General features: G+C 37.3%; 1 protein-coding gene across 9 annotated transcripts in view; it reads left to right on the top strand.

Annotated features, from left to right (window-relative positions):
• The window catches only part of NAALADL2 (N-acetylated alpha-linked acidic dipeptidase like 2), a 491,555-nt gene that overhangs the window by 286,146 nt on the left and 178,395 nt on the right, over positions 1-27,014 (top strand). For all 9 annotated transcript variants that reach the window (XR_008578279.1, XM_054835389.1, XM_054835390.1 and 6 more), the window contains one exon: positions 21,078-21,228. Coding sequence is in view for 8 of the 9 variants with exons in the window: in XM_054835389.1 (XP_054691364.1) it covers positions 21,078-21,228 (151 nt within the window). In the remaining variant the exon portion in view is untranslated. The remainder of the gene's footprint in view (positions 1-21,077; positions 21,229-27,014) is intronic.

The following is a 27,014-nucleotide window of genomic DNA, read 5'->3' as shown; positions in this document are numbered from 1 at the left end:
TTTTGTGAAGGCTGGAGGAGTGCCTGCACTGACAGTCGAACCTGTTATTTATGTTTTTCTGCTCTAAGTTATTATGCAGGCATCGTGAGACCTTACCACGCGGCCTCAGAAGTGGCCTTGAGGTGACCTAGAGAGACCACCCTTTCCATAAGAAGGAAGTTTATTTCTCACTTCCAAGTCAATCTTGGTTTTCCCTAGAGTGGGAGCTGACTATATTGCCTTTTATATCAGTATTCAGTTTTATGTGATGGCTTTATGATATAAAATGTCCATTGGGGAACTCACAACTCATTTCAGTCAGGCCTCCTACTGTGATCTCAGAGGGAAAATGATAACATTTAATCCATTTAACCACCTGACCATGTCCCATTCCTGTTTATCATATTATAGAGCATAAGAGAAAAAGGCAAGTCCAAATCTGCTAGTTCAGGCGATTCTTGGATACCAGGTTTAACAAATCTTTATGATAGATTAGAAATTAATTAGTCCTGTGCATCTGACTGCTGTACCCATTGCTGTCTCTCAATAACCATGTGTACCATCTTAATTTCAGATTCTGTTAGCACTGCAGCTGACCACGTAAACGTGTGATATGTTGGATCTGCAGTTTCCAATATCAGATAAATGTTGAGGCTTACGCAGGCTTTACGGCTCTTGCTGTGCCTGGCAGTGCCAGTTGTCTCCTCTGTAAGGTGCTGTACGTGAGCCATGGAAATGACATCCAGGGAAGACCTTTGGAGTGCGTTAGGAGAATTGTGACCTAGCCTCCTTTTTCTGCATAAGAACTGTGCGTAGCATCAATCCCATTCAAAACAGTGTATATAACTTTCTTGTTTTGAAAAATCGAAGAAGTGGTGTAAATATCATATTTACACAGTGCTTCACGCTTGGCATTAAGGGGAGTCTCTTTAAAAGATGGCTTTTGCCATAGCCAACAAAATGGGGTTGGAAGGGTGATACAGTGCATCATAAAAGTATGGAAATTTTCACTACAGATTATTTAATTTACTTTGTGTTCCTTTTCAGTGTAATACAATTCATCAGAAATTAACTAATCATTAGAGGTTGTGATCTTAGCATTTAAAAAAAATGCATGTGAGGCTATCATACCATGAACTTTATTTTGTTTGCAACATTGTATATACAATATAATTTGTTTGCAAATGCCTTTAGTGTTTTGCTTTCATCTGCACATTTTTGCATGTACTTTTTTTTTTGAAAACTTGTACCCTTTGCAAGTGTAATGTGGGTCTCGCAAATATACTTTTTATTTTTTAATGAGATTTTTATTTAAAATGATAATTTATTGATTTGTATTATTTGCTAGTAGACCTGACTAGGCTGAATTTTGATGAGTGCTGTACAGATTCATTGAATGTAAATCTAATGTTCCCAAAGTGCTTTATTTTCTTTGAATGAAACCGTTTCAAGGCATACAGATCCAGAAAATAAGGATTGCTTCCGACCTACCAAACATGCAGAATTGTTCAATGCTTAGTGATAGCAGTGGTAACAGGGGAAGAGTAGCTTAAATGTCCAATTTCTCCCTTTTTCTATTCAGCAAACAAGCAGGATAAAACTTCAGAGTACATTATGTAATTTTGGGAAAACCTATGTTTTACTGCCAAAATTAGTTTGATAGTTTGTATGACAAAGTTTATGTCTCACTAGAGAGACTAGCTTGATACAGTGAGGTTTCTAGCATACTTCTCTTGCTCCAGAAGAATATAGGAATGCAGCCCTATCCCTAAGCACATTAAAACTCCCTTAAATATGTACTTTATATTAAACAAAGTGCGTTGCTTAGTATGTTTGACAGGAACAAGTCCCCTTTAGCAAAAGAAGCCATGTCTGGTGTTTATTCAGGTGATGATAAGGTCATGGCCATAGTATAGTACTGTACTGCTGACATGTTGTTACCATAAACTGTCACGGTGATGTGCACAGACAATCGCTCATCCAGAATGATCATCTGCTTAAGTCTTCTGTCAAGAAGTTCTTACTGACCAGAAGAAAATCTCCATCTTTTACTATGAGGACATAAGAAATGTGCTCTGTCAGCCTGACATCCTTACCTGACAGGGCTCATGCTTAGGGCAAGTGTGAGAGTTACAAAGCACAAGTACAAAGTAATTATTTTTCTTTGGTATACCTTCACCAGAAATGGCAGTCATTGCTGTTGTGACTTGCTGACGTAGACAATGTGTCTAGGTGATTTAATTATCGTCATGAATATTCCATGAATTGGTGTATTCCACTTCTGAGCCTGTTTATACTTGCCTCCACAATATTTTGGGGTGATGACTTCCACTATGTACATACCTACGATTTCTTGATACAGAGTTGCACGTTTGGGAAAGCATGTCTTTAAAACTCAGGCAATGCTTTACCACTTATTACAAACAAAAAGTGGATATAGCAATGTACCCACAAAATATTCCAGCTTTAGTCTACATGTGAACAGACCAGAGTAAAAGATAGAAATCTGAAGGTACCAGCTGCATGCTAAACACTAGTCTTCACCCTTTAAGGATCTTTGAAAGAGATTTTTCTCTTGGCCTCATGATTAATAGACAAACTAATAGGAACTACTGCTTCAGAAGTCTGTGCTCCTTAAACAAATAACACCTAAGCAGAGTTTAAACTTTCTTTCTGAAATTTAGTTGGTGTCTCAGGGCCAAGCTGTGTTACATGATTTGTTTTGCCTCTGAAGATGTTTATAAATACTAGGAAAAAAACCCATCTTTGATATTGCTATTATTGTATTCTCTAACTACAATCCAAGGGGGGGGGGGGGGGAACCCACAAAAGCCAAAAGCAAACAAACAAAAAACCCCCAAACCCCAAACATATTTAAAGGCAGATGTGTGTCTTGTCCTTAAAGAGGAAGCAGCACTTCCTTTTGTGTGTTCTGGTGTTGACTTCAGTCCTTGGAATGTCACCAAGTTAACATTTCAGTCAATTTGATTACAAATGGTATGTCTTCATTTTGGAAATCAGGTTACTAATAATTGTTTTTGGACAAAGCTACATATCTTGTGTTTTGAAATCCACGTATGTCAGTTTCTCGGCTAAAGCCATCTGGGATTTTTATGCTGATGGAAAATACATGATATTTATTGCTTTGTGAAATTCAGGGGAAGAAGTATGATGTGAAGTGATAATGTCAGTAATACAAGTGTGATAATATATGGCTTGGAATTTTACTACAGTCTGAATAGAACTCTTGTACTTATTAGTAAAGTTATGTATTATAAATGAAGTTGAACAACACAAGCTGCATACAGACCTAGAAAACGTATGACTATGGAAATGAATCATTGAATAAATAACCAATATAGTATAATTTCAGTAATAGTAAAGAACAGAAATACATGGAGGAAATGTCATACGCAAAATATTTTTTCAGTAAAAAACAAGTATGTTCTCTGAATTCTTCTCTTTTAATATGTACTTCATCTGCTACTTCTGGAGGCAAATAAAGCAGCAGTTATCCTATTATTAAAGAGGGGTTTGTATATTGCTCCTAGTATCCACTTAGTAGCATTACATCACCATCGGTACAGTTCAGATCCACCTACTATGCAGTTATCCATGTCACCCTGGAAAGCTTCATACCTTCTTTTTGCATCTGTCTCAAAAGTGGGGCTGAGAGCCTTTGGAGAGAACTACATCTTTCACAGATTTGTAAATTCAGAACTGAGTGTAATTGAGCAAATGGCTGGAGAGGATTTCTCAGACTTTGTATTGTCACCTGATCTCTGATCTCAAGTGTGAATCTCTGCCACCTTCTGGTTGCTAGGAGATCAGCATACTAAAATATTTTTCCTGAAACATGTTTCAGAATCAAAACATTTCAAAGCAGCACACAAGATTTAAATAGCTTTTTTTTTTCCCTAAAAAATATTAACACCACCCCACCCCCCACCTCCCAGATTAATGCCACATGTAACAGAGAAATAAAAATAACTTTATTGACTATTTTGTTGTGGAAGGGCCAGCCAAGTAAATAGGTTAATCCAAGACGACTGATCATTACTTAACAGTGCCTTCTGGAAAATTGCAGCTATTTTGTTCCCTATCAAAATAGCTCAGGTCTTCAGAACAAAACACAGCAGTAAGTGTTTTAAAAGATGCCGAGACCAAAGAATAGAAAAATTGGGGCTTATTGTTGGAAAGCAGACCTCTTCACTGCTTTGTCTCAAGGCTTTTCTGCCTTAATTTTGAAGTCAGTCATAAAAGTTCTTTCTCCAGCTGGGGTAAGATAATCAGTTCATTCTAATAGCTTGTGCTTATCCACTTTTCTAGAAACCAGTAAGAACCTGTTGACTTAGCACCCTCTTTTGCAGTGTGTTTGTCCATCACTGACTAGCTGACGTGGCTTCTGAAAGAAGGGTTATACAGAGATGGGAGTACTGAGAAGTTACACAAATGCTTGTACAAAAACCCAGAGAAAATCTTAGATGGTAAGCCTGGAACTTAGCATAAGTGACTGTGAGCTGAAATTAATATAAATGTTTCTAAGGCAGACTTCAAAGTCTTAAGTTATTTTCTAATAATCAAATATTATCTTATGGGGTACAAAGAGTTGAGCTGTGTTAGAGCAGATTTTTACTGTCATCTGCCTTTTAAACTCAGTATCTTCATGGAATGTCACATGAACAGATCATTCTTTTCAGAAATCTTGTCTGAACGGACAGACTCAAAAAGGTAAATTAGATTTTAAAACCCCTGTCCTCCTGCTTTAAGTATCTTAACAGAACTACTTAGGTATTCAGCGTTTCCTGTTGGAAAGACAGGCATTAATTAATTTGTTTGTTGGTCTAAGTCATCTCTACTTCTACAATTGACTATTTTTTATGTACTTTGTCTATTTTAGGATTAATCTTTACCATTTGCTATCAGAAAGAATCATAACATTTATATGTACATTAAATATTTTTCCAAGTCCTGAGGGAATTAGGCTCACTACACATAAAAGGTTACAAAGCCGGACTCTTTTAGTTTCTTATCCAGTTTACTGAAATTGAGTGATCTATATTGGTGTAAAGCCTGTGCAATTAAATGCAGACTCAGACACACAATGATTTCAGTAACTATTAATATTCCAAATATAACAGATGTAGTTGCATTTTCCATTAACAAGTGATGCAAAACTAAGCTTGCTGTGTAACCCTGACCTGGCTTTCTTTTCACCTTTTTGACCAGCTGCAAGCTATGGTAAGTACAAAGATTAGTCATCGCTGCCAATCTGTCGCCAGAGAAAAGGAATTAATGAGGGAGAACAGAAATTTCTATTTATGCTGTTTTCACTCCTTGCCTCATTTGCAAAGATGTTGCATGAGAAAACGCTTATATGAACTTGGAACTATTCCCTGATTTTCTATAGGTTCCTATGCTGTGCTAAACACCGGGAGATACGAACGTCGATTCGTTGCATGGCCTTGCAGCATAACGTTATGTTGTGCTTGAGCTTTTATTTGGGGTTTGCAGTTTTTGAGGGCTTTCATTGTTTGGGTGTTGTGGGGTTTTTTGGTGGTGGTTTGTTTTTGTTTCCCCCCCTCCCCAGCCTAAAGTTGTGCATGCTATAAAGACTTTCAGTAAAAGTTCTATTTCAAAACAGTGGTGTAACAGAAATTGATTGATCATAGGTTTCATTGTGTTTCTTTTTCATTCATCTTGTAACTACAGTATTCTGTGTTTGTCATTTAGAAGTCAGTTCAGTGGAGTTGTAGGAGCAGTAAGTGGTGCTAAATCTTTTCTGTGGGCCCATTAGAGGGAACTGTATTTTTTTAACATACAAGGTTTCCAGAGAGATTTTCTTTTGATCTTTCCTTGTCTTCCCCAAGAATTGTCAGAGAAAGACAAAAATGACTTTACTGTGGCTGCTGTCATTGACCTAGTTGAGGAGAAGAGTGACAGGGAGCAAAAGTGTTGCTTAATGACCCTTTGTATGACCTTGTTTTGGTATTGGGGTCTTCCTTTCCCAATCACTTCATAAATAATCTTTATGACAATGTCAGACATATTTTTCATATTTCATATTTTGCACCCCATTTTTTATGCCAAGGAAAGGGCATAATTTTGGATTGATGTTCTGGAACTAATTGTAGATACTAGTGATATTGAAGAAGAGCCGGGGGTTTTTTAAACTGACCGTGAACGAATGACTTGGTAGTGCTTTGTGACTGCCAAACTAATACAACTGCCATCCCTGTTCTCATCAAGTACTTCAACCTTGGACCTCCTTCATGTAGCTCTTTCTACTATTTCATTTTGGTGAAATGGGCTATTTAGTAGGTCACAGGAGGAGCCAAAGCTCTGTTTTGCTGATGTGCTGAGTGGAGAGCAGTCAAAGAAAGGACAGAGGAAGACAGAAAAGCTGCCAATGTTGAGTTTTTCACGTGTCGTATCTTTCATGAGATTTCCTGCAGTTTTGCTGTACCCGAGTTATGCATAAAGCAGTATTTTGCTTTATTACATATTCCACTATAGGCCCTGATGTTCAGTATGAAAAATATGCTCATGGTATATTCTGTGTAGCACAGTTTATCATTGAGGTCTTGTGGAAAGAATTCTAGTTGCCGAAATGTCAGTCATGAAACAAAATGGAAACTAGCCAAATTTTTAATTTTGGCATTTCTAGGGGAGCTTAGAAGTGGAAATTACTACTGATAATATATAAAGAACTTTTATTGCTAAGGTTTTTAATAACTTCTTTAATATTTATAGTTTTTGAAATAACTTTATACACTGGGGCACATTCTTTATGATAATTTCTTTTATCATTCCTGGTTTGTGACTGTTTTTCTAATAAGGAAGATAAATAAGTTCATTCTGAGTATTGATTTACTTAAAGGCATGCTAACCAAGTAGTTAAACATTGCTCTTTTCCATAAATGAAAGTAAAATATTCATTAACCAATTAATAATATGCAGTTTTCCTAGTTGATATATAGATATGCCTGAGGCGTACATATAGCATACTCTATATCATTATATGTTCCACTTAAAAACATAAAATTAAACCAAATGTAAATTTAAAAATACATATCAATGTTATACAATATCTAAAGAGACTGTGATATTATGTTCAAGGCATTATTTTTAAAAGCATGAAAACTGGATGCAATGTAATACCCCAGAAAATAGTTGAGCAGAGAACGTGGTTTGTGCTTTAAAAGGAATAGACTAGCTTTTCATAGAATCTTCCAAGATAATAATTGTGAGAGTAATAAAATAAGTGAAAAGGAATTTTTTTGCACAGGTCTAATGAAAACAGTTATATTTTAACAATCTAACAGATGTCCTAAAATGCAATTATTTGAGGCAGCAAATGTGCCTTAATTAAAAATCTATGACTGATTGTTATGTGGGTGTTGAGAACATCTGCTAATATCTTGATAGATACCATATAACGTCTACACTCACAGTGCTAGTAAAGTCATAATCCTACTGCTTGGAGGATGGTAGGATGACTTCAGCTGTTGGCATTTCAACATTACTAACTTTCAGTGTCGGTACTCAAGGTATCCCAAAGATATCCCAAATACGGGCTACATGTTAGTTGAGAAAAGATTGTTGAGAGTATTGGATATTTTGAGTTTACATTGCATATGATGTGCAATGAGGAGGGTTTATGCAAGTAGGTGTTTCCCTTCCTCTCTGCTTATATACTTCCTTAATCTTGCTGATTATATAACTGGTAATTTTAGAAACAACATAAGTTTTTTTCCCACATTGCTGTCTCTGGGTTTTGTGCATACTTTTGCTTTGGTTGGTGGTCTGGGGCCATTAAATGTCCAAAGCCTACCTTGTTTGGCAAATTGTTTATGGAAACCATTCATAAGTGCAGGCAATTAGTGGAATTAATGCAGGGGTTGAGTGAATAATGGTAATGACACCCAGAACCCCCAGGAGCAGGTGTAACAAATAGCTAAGGTAAATCAAATGAACTAAAGAGGACACATTCCTGGCTTTTAGGTGCATGCAACACACAGACCTCTGCTGTTTACTATGTCTAACAGTGTAGTACATCTGGTATTAATTCTTCAGTCTTTCAGCCCGCCTGTCGCTTCTCATAACAGGTATAGCATAAGAATTTGAGGATCCCTTTCCCAAGGCTAAGGTACAACTTGCTATCTTCTCCAGTACTCTCAGTAGATGACTTAAAGCACTACGTAGCTGTAAGGGTTTCTCTTACGGGCAGAGGACAGTGGCTGTGATAACCTGAACGACTTCAGAAGGCTGATGCTTGTGGTATGAACGGAGACGCATCTGTTCCCTCCCTATCAGAAGGGCTGCTTCTCCCTTCATCTGAAAACATATACCCGTGTTACTGATTTGTACTGCATATAACTGAGAGATAAAGAATACTCAACTCTAGCTCGAAAGTGGAAAAACAAGCCTGACATGTAGTCGCTGATGTTTGATTGCTAACAGCACTTAGGTAATACACTTTAGCAGTTTTTTATTTTCATTTTTTCCTCAGACTAGTATAACACTGCCTCAAGTTTTTGCTGTGAGTATGGCCTTGAATTTAACAAAAACCTTGACTCATAAATGTCAAAGTATGAGCATAAGTCAGTTACTTAATCAGAGGTAAGTGTGCCAAAACTCAGATTTAGATAAGTAGCTGGTTTGTGAGTTCAGTTGAATGTATCTATGACAAATTAATAAATAATTTAAGTAAAACAAAATTACAATTTATGCAGTTACCGATTTTCATGTGACTGTTCTGTGATGCAGATACCCCCATCCCCTGGCAGTGGGTTACAGTTCTGATCTATACTGATGGACTAGCAGCTCACCATGGGAAAAAACGCCAATGTGAGCATATTTCCCCCACTGCCACTGTTTGAACAGCTGGCAGTATATTTTAAGGCCAAAAAATGGAAATCGTGATCTAGATTTTTCTCAAAATATCTGTTCCTTAAAGAATGGAGAATTCTCCAACATGAAGAATGCAGATTCATCTTGGATGGAAGGTAAAGGTTAAATGGACAGGCACCAAGAATTTTAAATTGGCACATTATATATATAATAGCTTTTAATGTAGTCACAGGTAAAATCTCTTAAATACACCAATTTGCACTTTATTTGTGGTACTATTTCCTGAGTATAAAGTATTACCACTCATGAATGTAATCACTTCTCTTTTGGATGACGCTTCAGGGTTCAACTTGTAACTATAGAGCTAAATCTAGGAGCTGCTACCGCATCTGATGGGCACTCAAGTCCTGTCCTCTGTATTAACACACAGCAGGAGCCTGCTCATCCGTTTGTTGTAAGGCTTAGGGGACCGCAGTCTGACCTCTCCCTGTTTAACAGCTTTGAGTTAGTGTGTCATTATTGCTCTGGTGAGCAGAAAATCAAGGGCAGGAAAAAATCACCACAGGCTAAATATTTCCTAACCCAAGAATAATGGCAAGCCTTGTCTGAGGGAGACCCCACAGCCAGCAGCCTGGGCCAGGAGGAGTAGGAGCCGGTGGGTTTGAATGCACCAATTAGGAAACATGCCACCCCCAGCACAAGTGGGATTGGCCGAGCGTTGCCACATGCGCTGCCCCAGATAATCTCCCTGGCAACCCAGAAGGTTCCAGAAGGGGTGGTGAGGCCTGTTGGCCTGTGAGGGGCGCTGGGGCGGGTTAAGGTGGGAACCGGCGGCAGGGCTGCCTCATGGCAAATCTGTGGGACAAGCACTGCTCGTTCGATGCAAAGGAAATCATACTTGCCACGGCAAGGTGCTGCAGCACTCTGGAGGTTGCAGTGCGAGTGTTTGGGTTTCTCAACATTTTTGCCTTCCTTATGGAAAAGCAGTACAGTGAAGTGCAAAGGAAACAGTGGCCTTCCACATGTCCTACCCTGAGTGCAAGCCGCTAGGTAGTTCAGCAGTACCATTGCAAGGGATCTGAAGTGAAGCCAGGTACTGTAGTGTGCAACCAAGCTGATACTAAAAGTTGGTCTGCTGTAAGTTGTTTGATGGTTAGGATGTCTCCTGGCTGGGAGCTTGCTGCTGGGTTCAAGAGTGGTGAGGAGAAATGGACTGCAGAGGTCTGAGACCTCCCTGAAGTTGGGACTAGGTGCTCTGAATGATTGTGGTGAACAGTATGTCTGCTGTGTCCTGGTTTCAGCAGGGATACCGTTATTTATTTTTCCTAGCACCTGGTATAGTGCTGTGGTTTGGATTCAGGATGAGAATAATGTTAATAACACACTGATGTTTTAGTTGTTGCCAAGCAGTCAAGGACTTTTCAGCTTCTCTTGCTGCCCTGCCAACAAGAAAGTGGGGGTGCCCAAGAAGGTGGGAGGGGACGCAGCCAGGACAACTGGCCCCAATTGGCCAAAAGGATATTCCATACCATATGACGTCATGCTCAGTATATAACTGAGGGTTGGCTGGGAGGTAGGGCAGCTCGAGAACTAGCTGAGCATCTGCTCTGGGTGGTGAGCAGTTGTACTGTGCATCACTTATTTTGATGAGGATAATAATGATTATTATTACTATCTTCCTTTTATGTCCTATTAAGCTGTCTATCTCAACCCATGAACCTTACTTTTTTTTCCTTTTCAATTCTCTCTTCCATCCCGCTGTGGGGGGGAGATGTGAGCAAATGGCTGTGTGGATGTAATAGCTGCTGGCCGGTTTAAGCCATGACGTGCTGGAACAGTGAAACTGCAGCCTCCTCACCAGAGAAAACATTCTGTGGTTTTCATGCTCGGTGTGAGGTGCAGGACAATGATGTAAACCTGACACCATGGCTTTCTATATGAGAAGTGCCATGTGTGGGGAACAGTATATATAAATTGCATCTGCTGACATTACCTCATCTTCCTAGTGGTAGGAAACCAAATAAATAATTAAAAAAAAAAACGAAAGTAAGGAGAAATTGGCAGATTTGACTCAGGCCTATGGCTGTATTGGCTGTTTGGAGGATTTTGGATTAAAAGTTTGGTAGAATGCATAAAATACAACTAAGGGTCTAAACAGTTTATTCCTGATGATTTACCAAGATTATAATTATATCTTTGTGTAATTGTTTTTTTTATGACAGATCTTCAGCTCTATTCTCTCTGTAATAGAGTCTAAACATAGATTGAAATAACCATAAACATAATCAGAAACAACAGTTTCAGTATGAACAAGGAAATGCGATTGGCTTTTTGAAGGTTGCTCATCTTGGACGTTCATCCAGTCTGTTTGTTTTTTCTTTTTAATGTTTACTGAATATTTAATGATACTTATTATACACACAGTGCTCCTCTACATGTTTATTTAAAAGTGAGTAGTATTTCCTGAAGATGTAGGAATGTAATAGCAATATGAAAGGCTATGTATTATATACTCATCAAATAATGAAGCATTTTTTCTGGACTGTAAGCAATTCAATTATTTTGTTTCTGAAATAAGTAAAGCTTATTGAGTCCAATCAACCCTTGTTTCTAGGGAATTGTAGTTCAATTTCATTTTTAATTAGATTGAACGTTGTGAATTTCTTAGCAGTAGTAAGCAAGATCTGGCAATAAAATATGCACTCAATTTGTATTAAAAGTTCTTAAAATCTAGTGCAGGGAACTGGCAGTATATCTGGCTGATGTTTAATTGTCCAAGTACCCTATTGTGAATAATTCCATTTTTAAAAACTGCTGATGTGTAACAATTTACTTTTCTTTGATAGAACTGTATAGAAGATCAGCAGACAGCAAACAGGAAAAAGTATGGGACAAAACATTCAGTTCTTTATAAGCTTAATACCACATCAAGGACCATGACGTTAAAAATTTTGCTGTGCAAGGATTACAGGATTAAACCAAACTGCTTTTTGGTTTAGAGATGGTGGCAGGAAAAAGTCTCAAGAGGTTTTTCCTCGACTACGATGGCTGTCCAGAGGCTAGTGTCTAGATTTCCAGTCAAACTAGTAGATGACAGGCTGAATTGTGATTCAGCATTGTACATGAATGCTTGTAAACTCTTGATCCAGTTTGAGTTCTGCCAATTTCTGGTAGCTCTGATTTAATCAGCAATTTATTCCTTTTGTTGGTGTGAGTTTCTCTCAGCTTTGCACTGTAGAAGCTGATGCTCTTTGCACGTGTACTGTGATTCCCAGTGCTGATTGTCTGTCTTGCATTTTCTTTACTTTCCTTTTTCTTTTCTTTTGTGGCTATATACCATCTTATCCATGTTCAGACAATGCTGCTGGGCTTCTTTACAAAATGCAGGTACTCTAGACAAAGTGGCCATTCTGTGGCTTTGGAATATACTGTAGCTCATAGGAAATTTATATGTGGCTCTGTCACAGACAGCATCCTTAGTTATGGGGAATAATTTCCAGCAGGGATTGAGGCCAACATCACTAGAACATGTGGGTCATGTTAGAACATGTTGGTGTTCTGTTTGGGGGTTTTTGGTTGGCTGTTTGCCTCAGAGAATGAAACGAGTCTGCTATACATATGGTAACGGATAACTGTTATATGAGAGATGTCTGTGGGAAGGCTGGGTATACACATTTCATTGCATGACAACTTAGTTGCTCCTTCTACTGCAAGAGCAGTTCTAGTGGGGCTGAAGGATTCCCAGGACTCCTCATGACCACATCTAGTGCAAAAAGAGAACGAACTAGTATGGAGATTAAATATTGTTCGAAATTGATGGGCTGGGAGCAATGAAGCCTGTCTTACTTCCCTCCAGTAGTTTCTTTTCAAGATATTTGCAGTATGAAAAAACAACTTACCTTATTTTTTTTACTTGTAGAAGCTGATGTTCATGAACCTTTACAAATCCATTTTCTTGTGGTTAGTTCTAATTTAAAAGTCTGTTGCCCTTGAACAGCACTTATCTGACAGAAAAATGCAGTTAAAAATACACCTGATGGTAAATCTGTGTACAAAGTAGCTCTTACTCCTTACTGCCATACAACCCGATCACTTCTATGCAGATTTTTTTATGATTAACTTTCTACAGTTTCTTACACTTCCCTCCTGCTTTTCCTCCCACATTCTATAGGATATCCAGGAAATACCAGAGGGAAATATCGTCTCTTTAGAAATTGTTTTTAGATATAAGAAGGAAAAAATTTTGAAAATTGAAAATTGTGAATGACATTTTCAATTTGGAAAGTGATTAATAAAAATTTCTTGAAAGAAATCTTAGGTATGCACGTCAAACTCTTTCCACAAACAAATGTACTTCATGTCATCATTTCTCTGATCGTAAGTAGATGAAAGTTTTAAGGTCTTGCCATGATTTAGAGCAAGTATTTGATTTTGTATTGGTCATAGATACGGCGCTTTATGTCAGGAATATTTTGTTTAATTCCAATGCATCATGTTTGCCGCCTTCCAACACCTTTATGGGAATAGCTTGTAATTTATGAGATCACCATTGTCTGCATTTCTAGCTATTTGAAGTTTTATGCAGCTTAATCCTTTCCCCAGTCCTGTTTGTTCAATATAGCCATAGTGTCATTCCTTAGACAAGGGTGATGTTTGAGCTGAATAGGGAAGATGTATTTCTTTTCATCATCCCTGTGTGGTCAGCCATGAAACTGGCTATATCCTCCATCTTGAGGATTGACCAGCAAAAGCCAAAACCTCTTCAGCCAGCGTTTTGCCACAGAATTTTGAACACTGTCTCTGTGATGAGAAATTAAGCATTAAGTACAGTATGAAAAAGTTAAGCTGAAGCCAAAATGGACCTTTGCCACCCTGTTAAAAATGTGCAACTTGGAAGGGTTGTATAAAAATGTAGATATATGTGTATCTAGGTGGTTTTTTTCTGCCTTGAGTCTTGTTTGTGTTACCACTGCATCTTCCAAGTACCCTGTATTATAGTAGGTAATTGAAAGGACAGTGGCATCTAATTAAATCTGCAGTATGCAAAATCTTATTTTTCTACTCAAGCAATCTGTTCCAGACATAAAAATATGTTATGTCAGTGAGGTCTTCCAACAGTTTAAATGGCACTTTCTCCATGCTTGGTAATTTTACGTACTGCCAATTAGTAAAATGAGATGGGAGTTCCTTTCAGAGCGTCATGATTTTAATTGGAACTTCAGTATAAAAGAGTAATTAATAACTTGTAGCCTGTCCAGCTAGTGAAGCTATGTCTCAGATTAATGAACCATGTCCTTTGCACGTTGCACTATGAATTGAAAAATGCAGTAGTTAAAAACTAGTTACTGTTATTTGTCTAATTAATGCTGATCATTGCACTTAAATGTAATGACAATAGGAGATAGAGCTTCTACAAATTTTTATGAATATGTTTAATTTTAAACAGAGTAATAGGTAAAAGGTACATGTATGTATTTTTTCATATATCTCTGAGATCTTTTCTTCCTCTGAAATATTATTGTGTGTATTGTATTGTTTGTTTTACTAATTATTTTTTCTTCTTTAATTTTTTTTTGTTTTAATGCTCCATATGTATTATGACTTTGAATATAAAATTCTGCATGCGTTTTTGTGTGGATTACCTAGAAGGGGCAGAGAAAAGGGGATGACAATTATATACAGGCAATCAACATATAAGCGGGAATATCCATTAAGTTTTTATTTTATGAATGCGTTATGTCCAGGTTTTACTATGTTAGTGTGTTAGCACTGAATGGACTTGTAAAAAAAAAAAAGTGCAATTGTGAGTCTGGCTTTAGCAAGAGGAAGACTTTTGGCCCGAAGTTATATGGAAGAGGTCGTATGCTAGAATAACAACGTGATCCAATATGAATTTTGCTGTACTGTCAGTAGCTGACACTTAAAGGTTTTTATTGTCTATATGAACTGTGCTGTCATTTACACTGATGCAGACATGGTGTAAAATATATTTTTGTAATTTTGTGTGCAGATTTAAGGAGTGCAAAATGCCCAATTAAGCTTAAAAAAATCCCATGCTTAAGCATTGTATAAGTGCCTGTAGTTAAAGCATGTTTAAGCTCTTTATTTAGGGTTCTGTTACTTTGTCAGACACAGACATATTTTGATATACTTTTCTTTTTTTACAATAAAATTAGTGATAAGAATTAAGAAAGAAGATAAATGCTTGCTTAATTTACCGTTTAAAGCTTTGCTGCCTTGGTATACCAAAGGTGCCCCTATCCAGGGCCTCTCGGTTCCTTTTCAATTACTGTGACTTTCACTCGTGACTGAAATTTCCAGGTTTTCATATAAATAAATTCACAGAGGTTGAGCATATAATCTCATGGTACTGACATCAGTCAGAAGCTTCCAGTGTATGGCATAATTGCTTTGATTCTGATTTACACAAGAGCCTCTTTCTGCTATGTCACGGTGATACAGTAGAAAGGCCGTAAAAAACCATGGGAGTAGGTTCAATGAACAGCGTAATACTATCTATTAATGTGTCTATGTACAGGAGTAAGGATACAGCCAAGATATAAGCTTTCATAATGTGAAATACACACACGGGAATGCCTTCTGAAGATAACTACATTTTGAGGGGCTTTTGGCTTAAGACAGCATGATATGCTAAAGGTCTTTTTGAAATGTAGACTGTTAAATTATACTAGCATAGTGAAAATAAGCAGTAAACAGGTAAGAGAAATCTTAAATACCATTGTGCAGCCAGTTTATATAATTTTATTTACTGATACATTTTAATCATTATGTAATGATTGAAAGTCTGAAGGCTTATGTGATATAGTTGAGAGCAGAATTAGATCTAATAAGAAAATGTTACTGGATTTGTACTGAACCTAGTATTGAGAAGTAGAATGTAACAGGAGGGATCCTATAGTAAAATGAAAGATTTGGTTTATTTTTCTTCCAGCACTGGAGTTTGGTTTACCACATGCTGAAAAGCTCTCGTCGATGTATATACAAATGGTGGAATGCATTTGAAAGTTGCTGTATTTCAAAGTAACTTTTCCAGACATGGTGTTAGCGCTGCTTGAGTAAGGACAGAACCTTCCATGATGACAAAGTCACTTATTATACAGAATTGTAAGCCAATATGTCCTGTACTGAACCGCGTTATCTTACATAATGTATCATTCGATAAAAGAACAGGTTGTGCTGTGGGTTAGTGAACAGGTTTTTCACAGCTTTGTTTCTCAAGGTTGGATTTTGTGGTGTCTAATTTGTGGTCGCAGTTTCTGTATTCTTTTCAATCTGTCTCTCTTGTGATTTCTTATATGTTTTTCCCCCTTCCATTAAGGGGTGAGCTCTCCAGATTTCATTAATGCCTTCTCAGTGTGGTGCATTAGCAGGATCTGCCTCTTCTCTGCTCAATATCCTATTTCCATTAAACTTGCAGGAATATAGTGAGATATTTCCTCCTGTGAAATAAGTCTTCTGTGCCAACTAATCAGCGGTTCAATCATTACTGTGGATCAAGACACATAAGTGGACAAGCATAGAAAGCAGACCAAAGAAGTCTTTCAGAGGCAATATTTGTCAGTAATGGAGTTGGTATTATACCTTATAAAGCATAGCCATTACAACTTTAGGGGAGGGATAAAGGGGAGGGAGAAGAGTTGACCTTTACCAGGGTAGAGAGAGGAAGACAAACCACAATGCTGATACTCTAGCTTCCTGCACATTTAACACTGTGACTGATTGCAAAGAGGTTTCACAAAGATGGAGAACTGTCTATACAGTGGCACAGCAAGGTTCTCTGAAGGTTTGGCCGTATTTTGGGACCGCTTGCAAATATAGCAGGAAGAATTGCTAATAATGAGGAAAATATTTTAATTTGTAATTGGTAGGTTGATCTAATCCATAGGTACCTGTGTCATCTTTTTCTTTCTGATGTATTCATAATCATCGTTAACCATCACTTTTAGGAATAGACTATGGTGTGATGCACCTCATCTGTTGATTATGCATTACTACTTTATAAATCACTTGTAAATAGAAATATTATTGGGAATCAACTAAAGGGAGAGAAAAGACACCATGCTCATTTAATTGTCTTTAAGCCATTAACATCTTGCTGGATCAGAGATGATAGGGTGTTTGGATGCATCCAGAGAATAGTTTAAGAGTGCAGACATAGCTAAGAAAGGGCTTCCTACTTGCTGTAACCCAGATGAGACCAAAGGGTGATGTGCTTTTCTGCTCTCTGACGAGGAAATGACAGCTGAAACTTAACCCCAGATGTGGCTCCCATGAACAGAACATCATAGTATTGCTAATGCAGTCAGGCTCTTACTTTCAGCTGGAAAGCGAGAGTACTTCTTAAACAGCTACATGCCTCAATGTGCATGTTTTTAATCTTTGAGGCTCTGTGGTTAGCAGGTAATGAGTCCAATGTACTCTCTGGACAAGAATGAAACTTGATTACCTGATTGTTCTTGTGCTTTTTGATGCTTGGGAGGTGCAAGGATAGGCTCAGCTGGGAAGAGGAGACCGGGGAAAAGATCTTCAGGGAGGTTGACTTTTCTCTCAGCTGAAAGATAAAAAATACAGCTTGAGGCTAGTACCTCCTGCATTTCTTTCCTGTTTATAACCAGTCATTTAAGGACAGCTGTTACCTATTACACTGGAGTTTCATATAGAGAGGCTGTAGTCGTTTCTCTTTGGTAGGTTTGATCCTGTGTTCAGATCACTGACATAACCCCCTGACTGAAGTATTCATTTAGGTGCACACTAGCCTCAGGTGAGATAAAACACATTAAAGTCAGCTGTGAGAGGTAGTGGCCCCCTGCTTCTTGTTCTTTCTTTTTTCCAGCAAAGAGTCGTGCTCAACTTCCTTATCTTTGACCTAATTACCTATCTGCCAGTAGGTTTGTGGCCAAAGCCCAATGTAAAGCTTGGCTCAAATGTGGAGTACAGACCTGGTCTCTGTTACCTATGTGCCAATAGAAAAGATAACTGTTTCCTCTGCAGCATTCAGAGATGGTGCAGTTAAAATGCAGAAGCTGCTTTGAGTTTTCCTGTTAGAGCAAACCCAAGTTCTTTAGACTGTGGCAATCTGCCTGTATAAAGAATTGGTTTTGTTTACTCTTGCAGGTCAGTTATCTTGCTCTCCTGTCCAGAATCTTGAATGTGTTATTAGGGTGCCCTCTTAATGTATATAAAGCTATTGATGTTATTGTACTTTGCATTCAAGCAATACCTTATTATATAAGAACCTCTCTGAGTAAAATAAAGGCTTCCAAAATCACTAGTCACTACTTAAAATAAAGATGTGTCTTTTCACTGCTTTAGCTGCATCATCTTTAAAAGGCAATTTAATGGTGCCTTATGGTGTGTAGAGTTTACAAGGCTAATCTGTCCTCAGTTACACGACAGAGCCTTTGATAAAGCAGCGTCTCATATTAGATTAAACTGAGTCCAGAATGTTTTATGGGGCAATTTAATATACTGGATTGAAAGAGTTGCTGTTTTTTAAGTGACTCTAAAAACTGAGGATTTAAGCAGCCATAAACAATGAAAAGGTTAACAGTGGGCACCAGCATCTGTTTTCTTGTCAAGGGTTCTGCTGTTTCCATTATATTCTGAGTTGTTTGTGGCTTTGGGAGAGGGAGGACGTGTACACCCAAAACAATAAGGAGCAGATTCTGCTGTTGGTTGGTTCTACAATCCATTGATTTGATTAGATGTGTACCAGTTTGCTTGAAGGACTCGATCTACAATCTTTAGCCATATAAGAAAAAAATCAGTACCTTCCTCAGGTTCTTGGTGCTAGAGCACTTATTTAAGATGAAAATGGAAGCAACAATGCTCACTTATTGTTGGCATAGTTGTGATGTCACTGTTGGAAAGTTAAAAAGCACCAATTATAGCTGAAATCTGAAAGCTGTTTTATAATTTCACATGTACAACACAACTCCTTACTAGAGATTGTAGCCATGGCAGCGGTGGTTGCTGTGCTTTGTGAATAACAACTGTGTAGTTACCTTCTCTCAGTGAGAGAGAGGAATTTAGTAGTGATTTTTGTTAAGTACAAAGTTTTTAAAACCCGCTTCAAAAAACAAAACTGCATCTGTGTTTCCCATTTTCTACACTATTAAAAAAGACTAGAAATGAAGAAAAAGATACTGGATATGGATGCAGGAAAAAAAAGGACAACTGTTATTTTAAATCCTGGCTGTTAAATTGTTTAGTTATGATGTGTCCTGCTTCTCCTGTAGTGTCCCCACCCCTTTTATTGTGTAATCAAATCCTGGCTGAATATCGTAATATGAGCATGAATTGGAAACAGAACAATAACCTGCCATTTTGGAAATTTTTATTCCTGCATTACCTTTAAGGTCTGTAATACACTTTTAACCTTTTATGTTTTCAAACATCTGTGCTAGTTGCTTATGTTCTCACTCACACACTCACATTCACCTGAATCAAGTTCTCTCAGACACTATCCCTTTTCATCTAGGGACTGCTTGTTTGAATAAGGTATGTGGGGTTACACAGGCGATTTGCAGTTTCACTTGCATGTGTTTATCTGAATTCAGACTATAGTGTCAAAACCTTAGCGAATCACAACATTAGACATGTGTACTTACAGAAATGGCAAATAGTAGGCTGCTATTTTTATAATTTTTTTTCTGTCTTGACTTTCAAGGAAAGCAGAACTAAACATCAAATGCTTTTGAGGCTTAAACTGAATGCCATGTATTCATGTAATTTACATACTTGTAAACCCACAAAGAATTATGCATAAACATTCCTTAAAACCAACAGCCAGGAGATAAATTGAAAAAATATATATACACAGAAAAAAATGAAGGTCTAAAAGACAGAAGGAGAAGGCCAATTGAACTGAGAAACAGAAGTATAGTAACAAGTTCTCGGGCTCCTACAGAATCAGTGTGTGGTCCAGAAACTTGCAGTCATTCCTCAGACCATTTGGAGCCAGTTGGAAAGTCATCAGCAGAGCGTAGTGAATAATCCTTAAATGCCAGAATTACTTCTGTCTGAAAAATTAATACAATTTTGTGTCATTGTTGTAGTCTTCAGTCAATTCCAAATATGCAGAGCATTACACAGAAAGTTCATCTCATTTCACGGGAGTATTTGCCACATTACAATTCGATTTCATCTGATTTGGAATAAAATCCTTTTATTTTTCAGTCCTCTATGAAAGGGGGAAAAACCTGAGGTTTTTCAGTCAAAATTGATCTATAGGGTGCTGCAAGTTATGGTGCTTGGATGCTTTTGTCCTTGACTTTGGAGAAGTTTGCCTGATTTGCTTCCCCAGGTCTATAGATTTTTAGAAAGGCTAATTACAGTTACCAACTCAAGCTGTGATGTTCTAATGAGACAGAATAAAAGCTGTCTCTCTGACAGGAGGCAGACTCCAAAGTTTGAGTAAACTAGACTGCCTTTTGCTTTCTCTCTTAAAAACAAACTCCTTTTGTTTTCTCTCTTAACTGAAGAGTAACTTTGTCCAAAAATCCTGTGCAAGACTGATACCAGTGTATGTGAACATCTAGTGTGTGCTGTACACACTTATGTGTGTCCTTGAAGAGGTAAACTAAGCAGGAATGTCATACTACTAATAATACGGAAGATGTTGAAGATCTACTCAAGATGTTTTAATGATATTAGTTTCAAAACTAAGACATTTTCAAGGTAGTATTTATACCACCTGAAAATATGTTAGGGTTGTAAGTCTAGCAGGTGTCCAATGAGTAGGGGGAAAGGTGGCTGTACTTATATTTCTTTGTATACCTTGCTGAATCATGGCCGATGCTGCCTCTGCATATAATCTTCAACACACCAGCCTTGTCTGACTATCACAATAAGGAGGTGAAGATGGATCACTTGCAAATCTCAAAGGCAGTTGTAGTGAGTGTTAGCACGGCTGACATGCTAGATATCATTTAAAAGTAGGAATTATTTTTGTTGTTAGGCCTTGGAAGTAGCTTTTGACATTAGTTGGGAAATATGACTTTGAATTAGGTTTTTTGGATTTTGATTTTTGTCTTTTTAAAGAATAGCTGATGTATTTTTATTATATTGGAACTGCACCTGTCTTTATTCTGTTTGTACAGAGCATAGTATGGTGAGAGCCTGATGCATGATAAAGCCTCTATCTCAACAGCAATTAAAATAAATAATGATGTGTTCTGACATCGTTTTTGTTAATAATCATCTATGTTGTTTTGTTCCCTCAGCTTTCTCTGTTAGAAGATGCAGGGTTTGGCGGTGTTCTTCTTTACATTGATCCTTGTGACTTACCAAAGGCTACAGATCTTGCTGATAAAGCTTTTATGGTTTCCTTGAACAGTGGAGGAGATCCATCAACACCTGGTTATGCCAGTATTGGTAAGTACTTTTCAAGGCATATTCAGTTAATGGACATTTTAATTCTCTGTTGATTGTAAGTATGGGCTTTAAAACACTAAACCAAATCCTGCCAGAAATAGAAACCCTGAGTAAAGGAACACTGTGTAATGCAGCATGGCTCAAAGGATGGAATCCAATCTCAAAGTGCTTTACTCTGTAAACTCTTGGCACAAAGTCTGTACTCTATTTTGCTGTTTTTTTCATTTGTGCATTCACACACTGAACCATTATTTCTGCCTGCTTATTCTTATCTCATGAAAAAAAAAAAAGTATGAAGTATTAATCCAGTGGTTTCTGAGCAGGTTCCACAGGATCTGTCCCCACTGAAAGAAGTATTCTTCCCTTCATTCTGTCTTCCACTTTCATGGTATTGGTAATGGAAACATATGGTCAATAGGTGCAGGTGCAGTGTAATCAGAAATTTATATTTGAATATATTTAAGAAAAATTCATGTTTATAGTAGCTTCGTGCAATTATCACTCGAATAGGTTGTGTTCATTTAGCCTTGTCTCAGTTCTGCCTGGATAGACTTAGTTATCAATTATGCTTCTCTAAATACATGTATTTTCAAATTATGGGAAATAAAGAATTGATTTTAAGGAATTACATAGTCTTTTAAAAAGTTTAAGGTTCTGTTTTTGGGTTGGTGGTTTTTTTTTTTGTTTTTTTTTTTAAAAGGGCAATGTTAACAATAAATAGAAGCAGCAGCATATTTGACTTGTATACACTATTTAAATCTCCATTCTGGCAGTTGAGTGAATGTGTGTTCTGCTTCTGTGCTGTCTTTTCAGCTTTACAACCTTTTTTATTATCTAACTATTTGGAAATGTATTAAGCAGCAGCCTTTGAGTTTGTGACAAGGCTTCATCAAGAATATTTGGTTCGGTTACTAGCTCAGACATCTGAAGTCTGACTTGAATTGGCACTAAATCAACTAAGGCTATGCTGAGATACTTCATGACTAGAATGGCAGAAAATAGAAATATTTGCCTGGTTGTCATCGAAGGGTGTTAGCTATTCACAGCATGAATGCCTTGACAGCTCAGTGGGAAAGAAATTGCACATTTTCTCAGTGTCTCAGTGTACCTGACCCAGTGTTCTTAAAAGTGCCCTGGGAGCTACAGAGGTAAATATAACACTCTTCAGGCTTTATTCTTGCTCATTTCATGGAGCTGTTTGAAAAACAGTTTGTCGCTTATCTGTCTGGCTGACTCCTTAATGTTTTATTTACCCTACATGAAAAGTAAAGCTAATTAAAACAGATACACCAACATGAGGATGCCACTTCAGTGTCTAAACCTTATGCATTGGTTTTCTGTCAGTAAATGATCTCATTGGCAGTGTGCGTTCCAATCTCCAGTTTGAGAAAAAGAAGCTTAATTATATGGAAAATGATGATATCCTTGTAAGTGCGCTGATGGTTTCTACTTGAACCCTTAATGTGGCTTGTCTGTGGTTTTAAATCTCTGAGCATCGTTCATAAGCAGGAATAGACTATCAGGTTCCTAAGATCATTTATATTTTGGTCATTGAATGCAATGATGAGCTGGAAAGAGCTCAAAGGAACACTTGAGGAAATTCTTTTTTACAGTTCTGTAACTAGAAGGTAGATCAGATGGAAGTAATTTCTGTGTTTCTGATGATGGTTTTCTTCTCTGGAGACTGTGAATCAATTTGGTTAGAGGTATCTTATGCCTGGGACAAATACAAATACGTCTGGAGTGCGGACTTTTGCCTAAAGGATGCGCTTGCATATAAGGTAGTTAAACTGACTACACGTAGAATAAAAGTGCCAGATACCCAGCGTTGCCCCGTCACTTTGATTCACAGAGTATAACATGCACCACAAGAGATTTTATTGGAAGCTCCTGCTTAAGTTATTGGCATATCTTTGATACCATCTGCACTTCACACATTGCCAAAAGAACTGTTACTATTACAATCTCAAGGACTACTCCTACCACCATTCTCCCTTTTACTAGGAAATTGCTAGTACGATGAGTGATCCAAAGGTAGTCTTGTACTAGGTGAATATAAGGTAGGAAACTTGTAATTTCATGCTGCTGCCTATGCTTCTTACATTCTTTTAGTCTGAAAACACATTTCTCTGTGGTGTCAGAGTACTGGACTGCTTTAGGTTTTTCCTGGAAAAAAAAAATCTTCAGGAAATTATATAGCAAAAAGTTAACAGCATTTTCAAATGGGGTTTATGTAATATTTCAGAGAACTTTGCAGTGAGGTTTTAGCTCAAATTTTCTGTTTCATCAAGATTAAATGCTGCGTTTCTGCATACGAGTTATTTTAGAATGTACAGAAATAGCTTGAGGATGGGTTTGAGGTGTCTACTACCTACGAGTGGACTGATTATTTTTGATCTCTGTTTAATAACGGGGAAAAAAGTAATGATGTGGAAAGGGAAGTCAGCAGCAGTTATGTAAAAGTTTCTGCAGCTTTGAGAGTTTAATTCTATAGTTCTTAAGACTTGCCCAATCCTATGTCATATCAGTCCTGAAACAATCATATGAGCCTTTGTGAGCATAGATTCTGTCACCTTGATTCTGATTGCCAAAGACTCATATCCTCCATTTTTAGAAATCTTTCTTCTATGTTCCTGCTTTTGAAATGAAACAGATCCAGTGGGTGGGACTCCAGGAATTAAACATATGGGATTAAAAAGCTTGAGAGGGACATAAGAGACTTAAATGGCAAAAATTATCCTGAAAATAAAGTTTAGCATAAAACTTGAGTGACTTCATCTACTTTTTTTTTCCATTTAGACTTTTTAAATGCTGCACTTCCTTTCACCTACCTTTGTATGGCAGAGACACATTAGATTTCTCTATTACTGTACTTCAGAGCCATTTTAAATCAAATTTGTTTCCACAAAGGAAACGGCTCAGTAAACAAAAATATGGAGAGAACCTATGTGTCAATCCTAGTATGTAAATATAAAAGTGGCATTGTGATAAGCATTAAGAACCCTGCCCCTGAGATAAGGTACCTCATAATAGAATCCCTATCTGTGCAGTGGTGGAATAGAAATTACTTCATGAAGAATACAGACAGCATCATAGAAAATACTGTGAGCTTAAAAATACTGAAATATAACAGCTGTAAAATACAATCTTATACTATCAGCTGGAGTTTCAAGCATAATGTTGTTTTAGAGAATTGTTATGCAGAGGTTATAACAGTAAGGCAAAGTGGTATATTTGGAAGTAGTCAGTGCTTCAGGTCATTGTTAACAGCTAGTTGTGTGAGCCATATCACAGGGATTTGGGTGAAAAATCAGTAACACAGGGAAAATGCAATGTCGCTAGAATTGTGAAGAGTGAACATTATTTGGCCAGAGGAATTGACATGAGCATTCCTCAAACATTGCTATAACAGGATTTGATTTCAGAGGAAGGGACAAGGAAGGTGAGGAACTGGTGAGGTGTTGATCTACTGCAGGCCACAGCTGAGCCCATCAGTGAAGTTGGTGATGTCTCTGAAAACATATTTAAGAAAGCACAGGAATGCTGGGCAGGCAGGGGAGTGAAGCTGAGCCTGGAAAAAGGCAGGGTGAAGGTGCTGCATTAATCTTGTTGGGTTTGTTTCTCACTGTCTGAATATGTTTTAATTGGCAATACTTAACTCTGTTTTGCCTGTGACAGTCATTGATGTGATCTCTCTGTCTATCTCAACCAATGAGCTTTTCCATCTTATTTTTTGCCCCTATCCTGTTGAGTAGGGGGAGTGAGAGTATGTGTTTGGAAGCTGGCCAAGGTTAACCCATCACACGGTGTTCTCCATGTTTTGATAAATGACAGCAAAAGTTAAAGAACACCAAATATGCATCATAAAAAGCCCATGGCATTTATTGCTTTAGTCATGTGTCATTCTTCCATTGAGCTTAGCCATTTCTTCTGCAATGAACATGGGAAACTGCTACTACTACTGCTTAGAATAAGCAGTAAGTACATGCTGTGATAGAAATGTATGTCTGCTTTATTTTTAGTTAGCCCTGTGATTCTGTATAAGTGCTTCCTGCCTCTCATCTGAGTTCGTCCTTACTGTCCTTTACTTCATGATATTTTACTCCTCTGAAGCAAATAGCTGAGCAGAAGTTAACTAGAAAATAGAACATTGTGTAACAGTTTTAACCATGCATATGCAACATATGTTCTAAAATATTTTGTTATAAATCATCATGACTTTTTACAAGGTGTCCTCAGCCCTGATTTATCTGTTCTTTTAAAGAACAAAACACAGTTTTTGAATAGTTTGTCTATGCTTGCCTTTGCACCTGTGGAAATGATCCTGGGAATATTTTATTATTTTTTTTTTCCCAAAAATTTTTGTTTATGCTAATAACATCAGATAAATGAAATACAAAGATAACTTGGTGTAAAATGACAGTCTACATTCAGGCTTCTGGGTTTTTTTGTTTTATTTTCCTTAAGGGCAGACTGAAGGTCGGGAGAAAGAAAAGTTTATAATGCCATATTTTAATTTAAGGGGATGTATATATATGTTTGCATCTACTCTTGATCATTTTATTTTTTACTTATGACATAATTTTAGTGGTTGCCATAAAAAAACTCCACACTTTGTCATTACCAACTACACTACTGTGATATACTGTGTTATTTTCTGCATGAAAAAAATCTGTGCTAATGCAATAGAGAGGTAAATCTTTAGAAAATACTGGCATTTGAATAGTGAGCACAGTAAGTAATAATTTCAGCAGATTTTCAATAATACCTCTAGCACTAAGGGTTCAAAAGGTATCTGAATCCATGGTCTGCCTCTTCAGATTTTGCAGGATACAATAAAGCAACTAAATTTGTATTTAAGTACCAGATTACATGCTCTGAGTTTTTGGATGTTGTGGGGTTTAGTTTTTCCTCCTGTCTGGCTTTCAGTTTGTAATGCATGTATTTAAAACTGAGAAAATCAGTTGGACGTCAAGATATTTTAGGTTTGAGTGTGTGGACCTCTGTACTGTATATCAGCTATTTTATCTTCTATTAAACTATTGATAATTTTATCTTGGAGGGAGGAACCAAATTTGAATGGAAAATGCAGGGATTTAATGAGTTAGACTATTAGAATAGGAGGGGAGAAATTAGTGCCAATGGTACTGCAATAGTTTGCTAGCAAAGTTTGTATCATTTGATTCTTGCAAATGCCATACTGAACCACATGGTCAAATTTTCTGAATTTCAAACAGAAAATTATATAAAAAAAGTGAATTTAAGAGAGTAGTTGAATGTACAACTGGTAAACACCAAATTATTTGAAAAACAACAAAACAACGCTTCCTATACTGCAGAATTAGTTCAGTGGAAAACAAACTGCCTAAATATTTCCTGATGCTGCAGAAGTTGGAGAGGACTCCTTGGTATTTTTGACATTTCAGACAGTTTCAAACTACTAAACAGCCTTGACTCCCTACAGAACATTTTCCAGTGAAGCCACTTTGTCTCTCATCCAGCAAAAACAGCATTTTAAATGGTGCACAGATTAAATTTTTGAAGTTACTCAACTTGCAAGTGAGTGTATCGTATTTAAATCTTTTGTGCAATCATGATTGAAAGTAATCCTGCCATAGCTTTACTGACATGATATTTCAGCTCAACATAATTTGTGCGAGTGAGCTAATTTATTATGTGCTCACGAAACAGCAAACATCGCTGTATGGCAGTAAGTCTAGCTGGTGTATTGGAATCTGCTACTACAAAAAAAAAAAGCACGAGTGCCTGCAGAGTCTAGTGAAATC

The sequence above is a fragment of the Grus americana genome, chromosome 9 (genome assembly GCF_028858705.1).
Source record: "Grus americana isolate bGruAme1 chromosome 9, bGruAme1.mat, whole genome shotgun sequence".
Classification (NCBI taxonomy): domain Eukaryota; kingdom Metazoa; phylum Chordata; class Aves; order Gruiformes; family Gruidae; genus Grus; species Grus americana.
The sequence above is the reverse complement of the archived record's forward strand: the minus strand, read 5'-3'. Positions and strand labels throughout refer to the sequence as shown.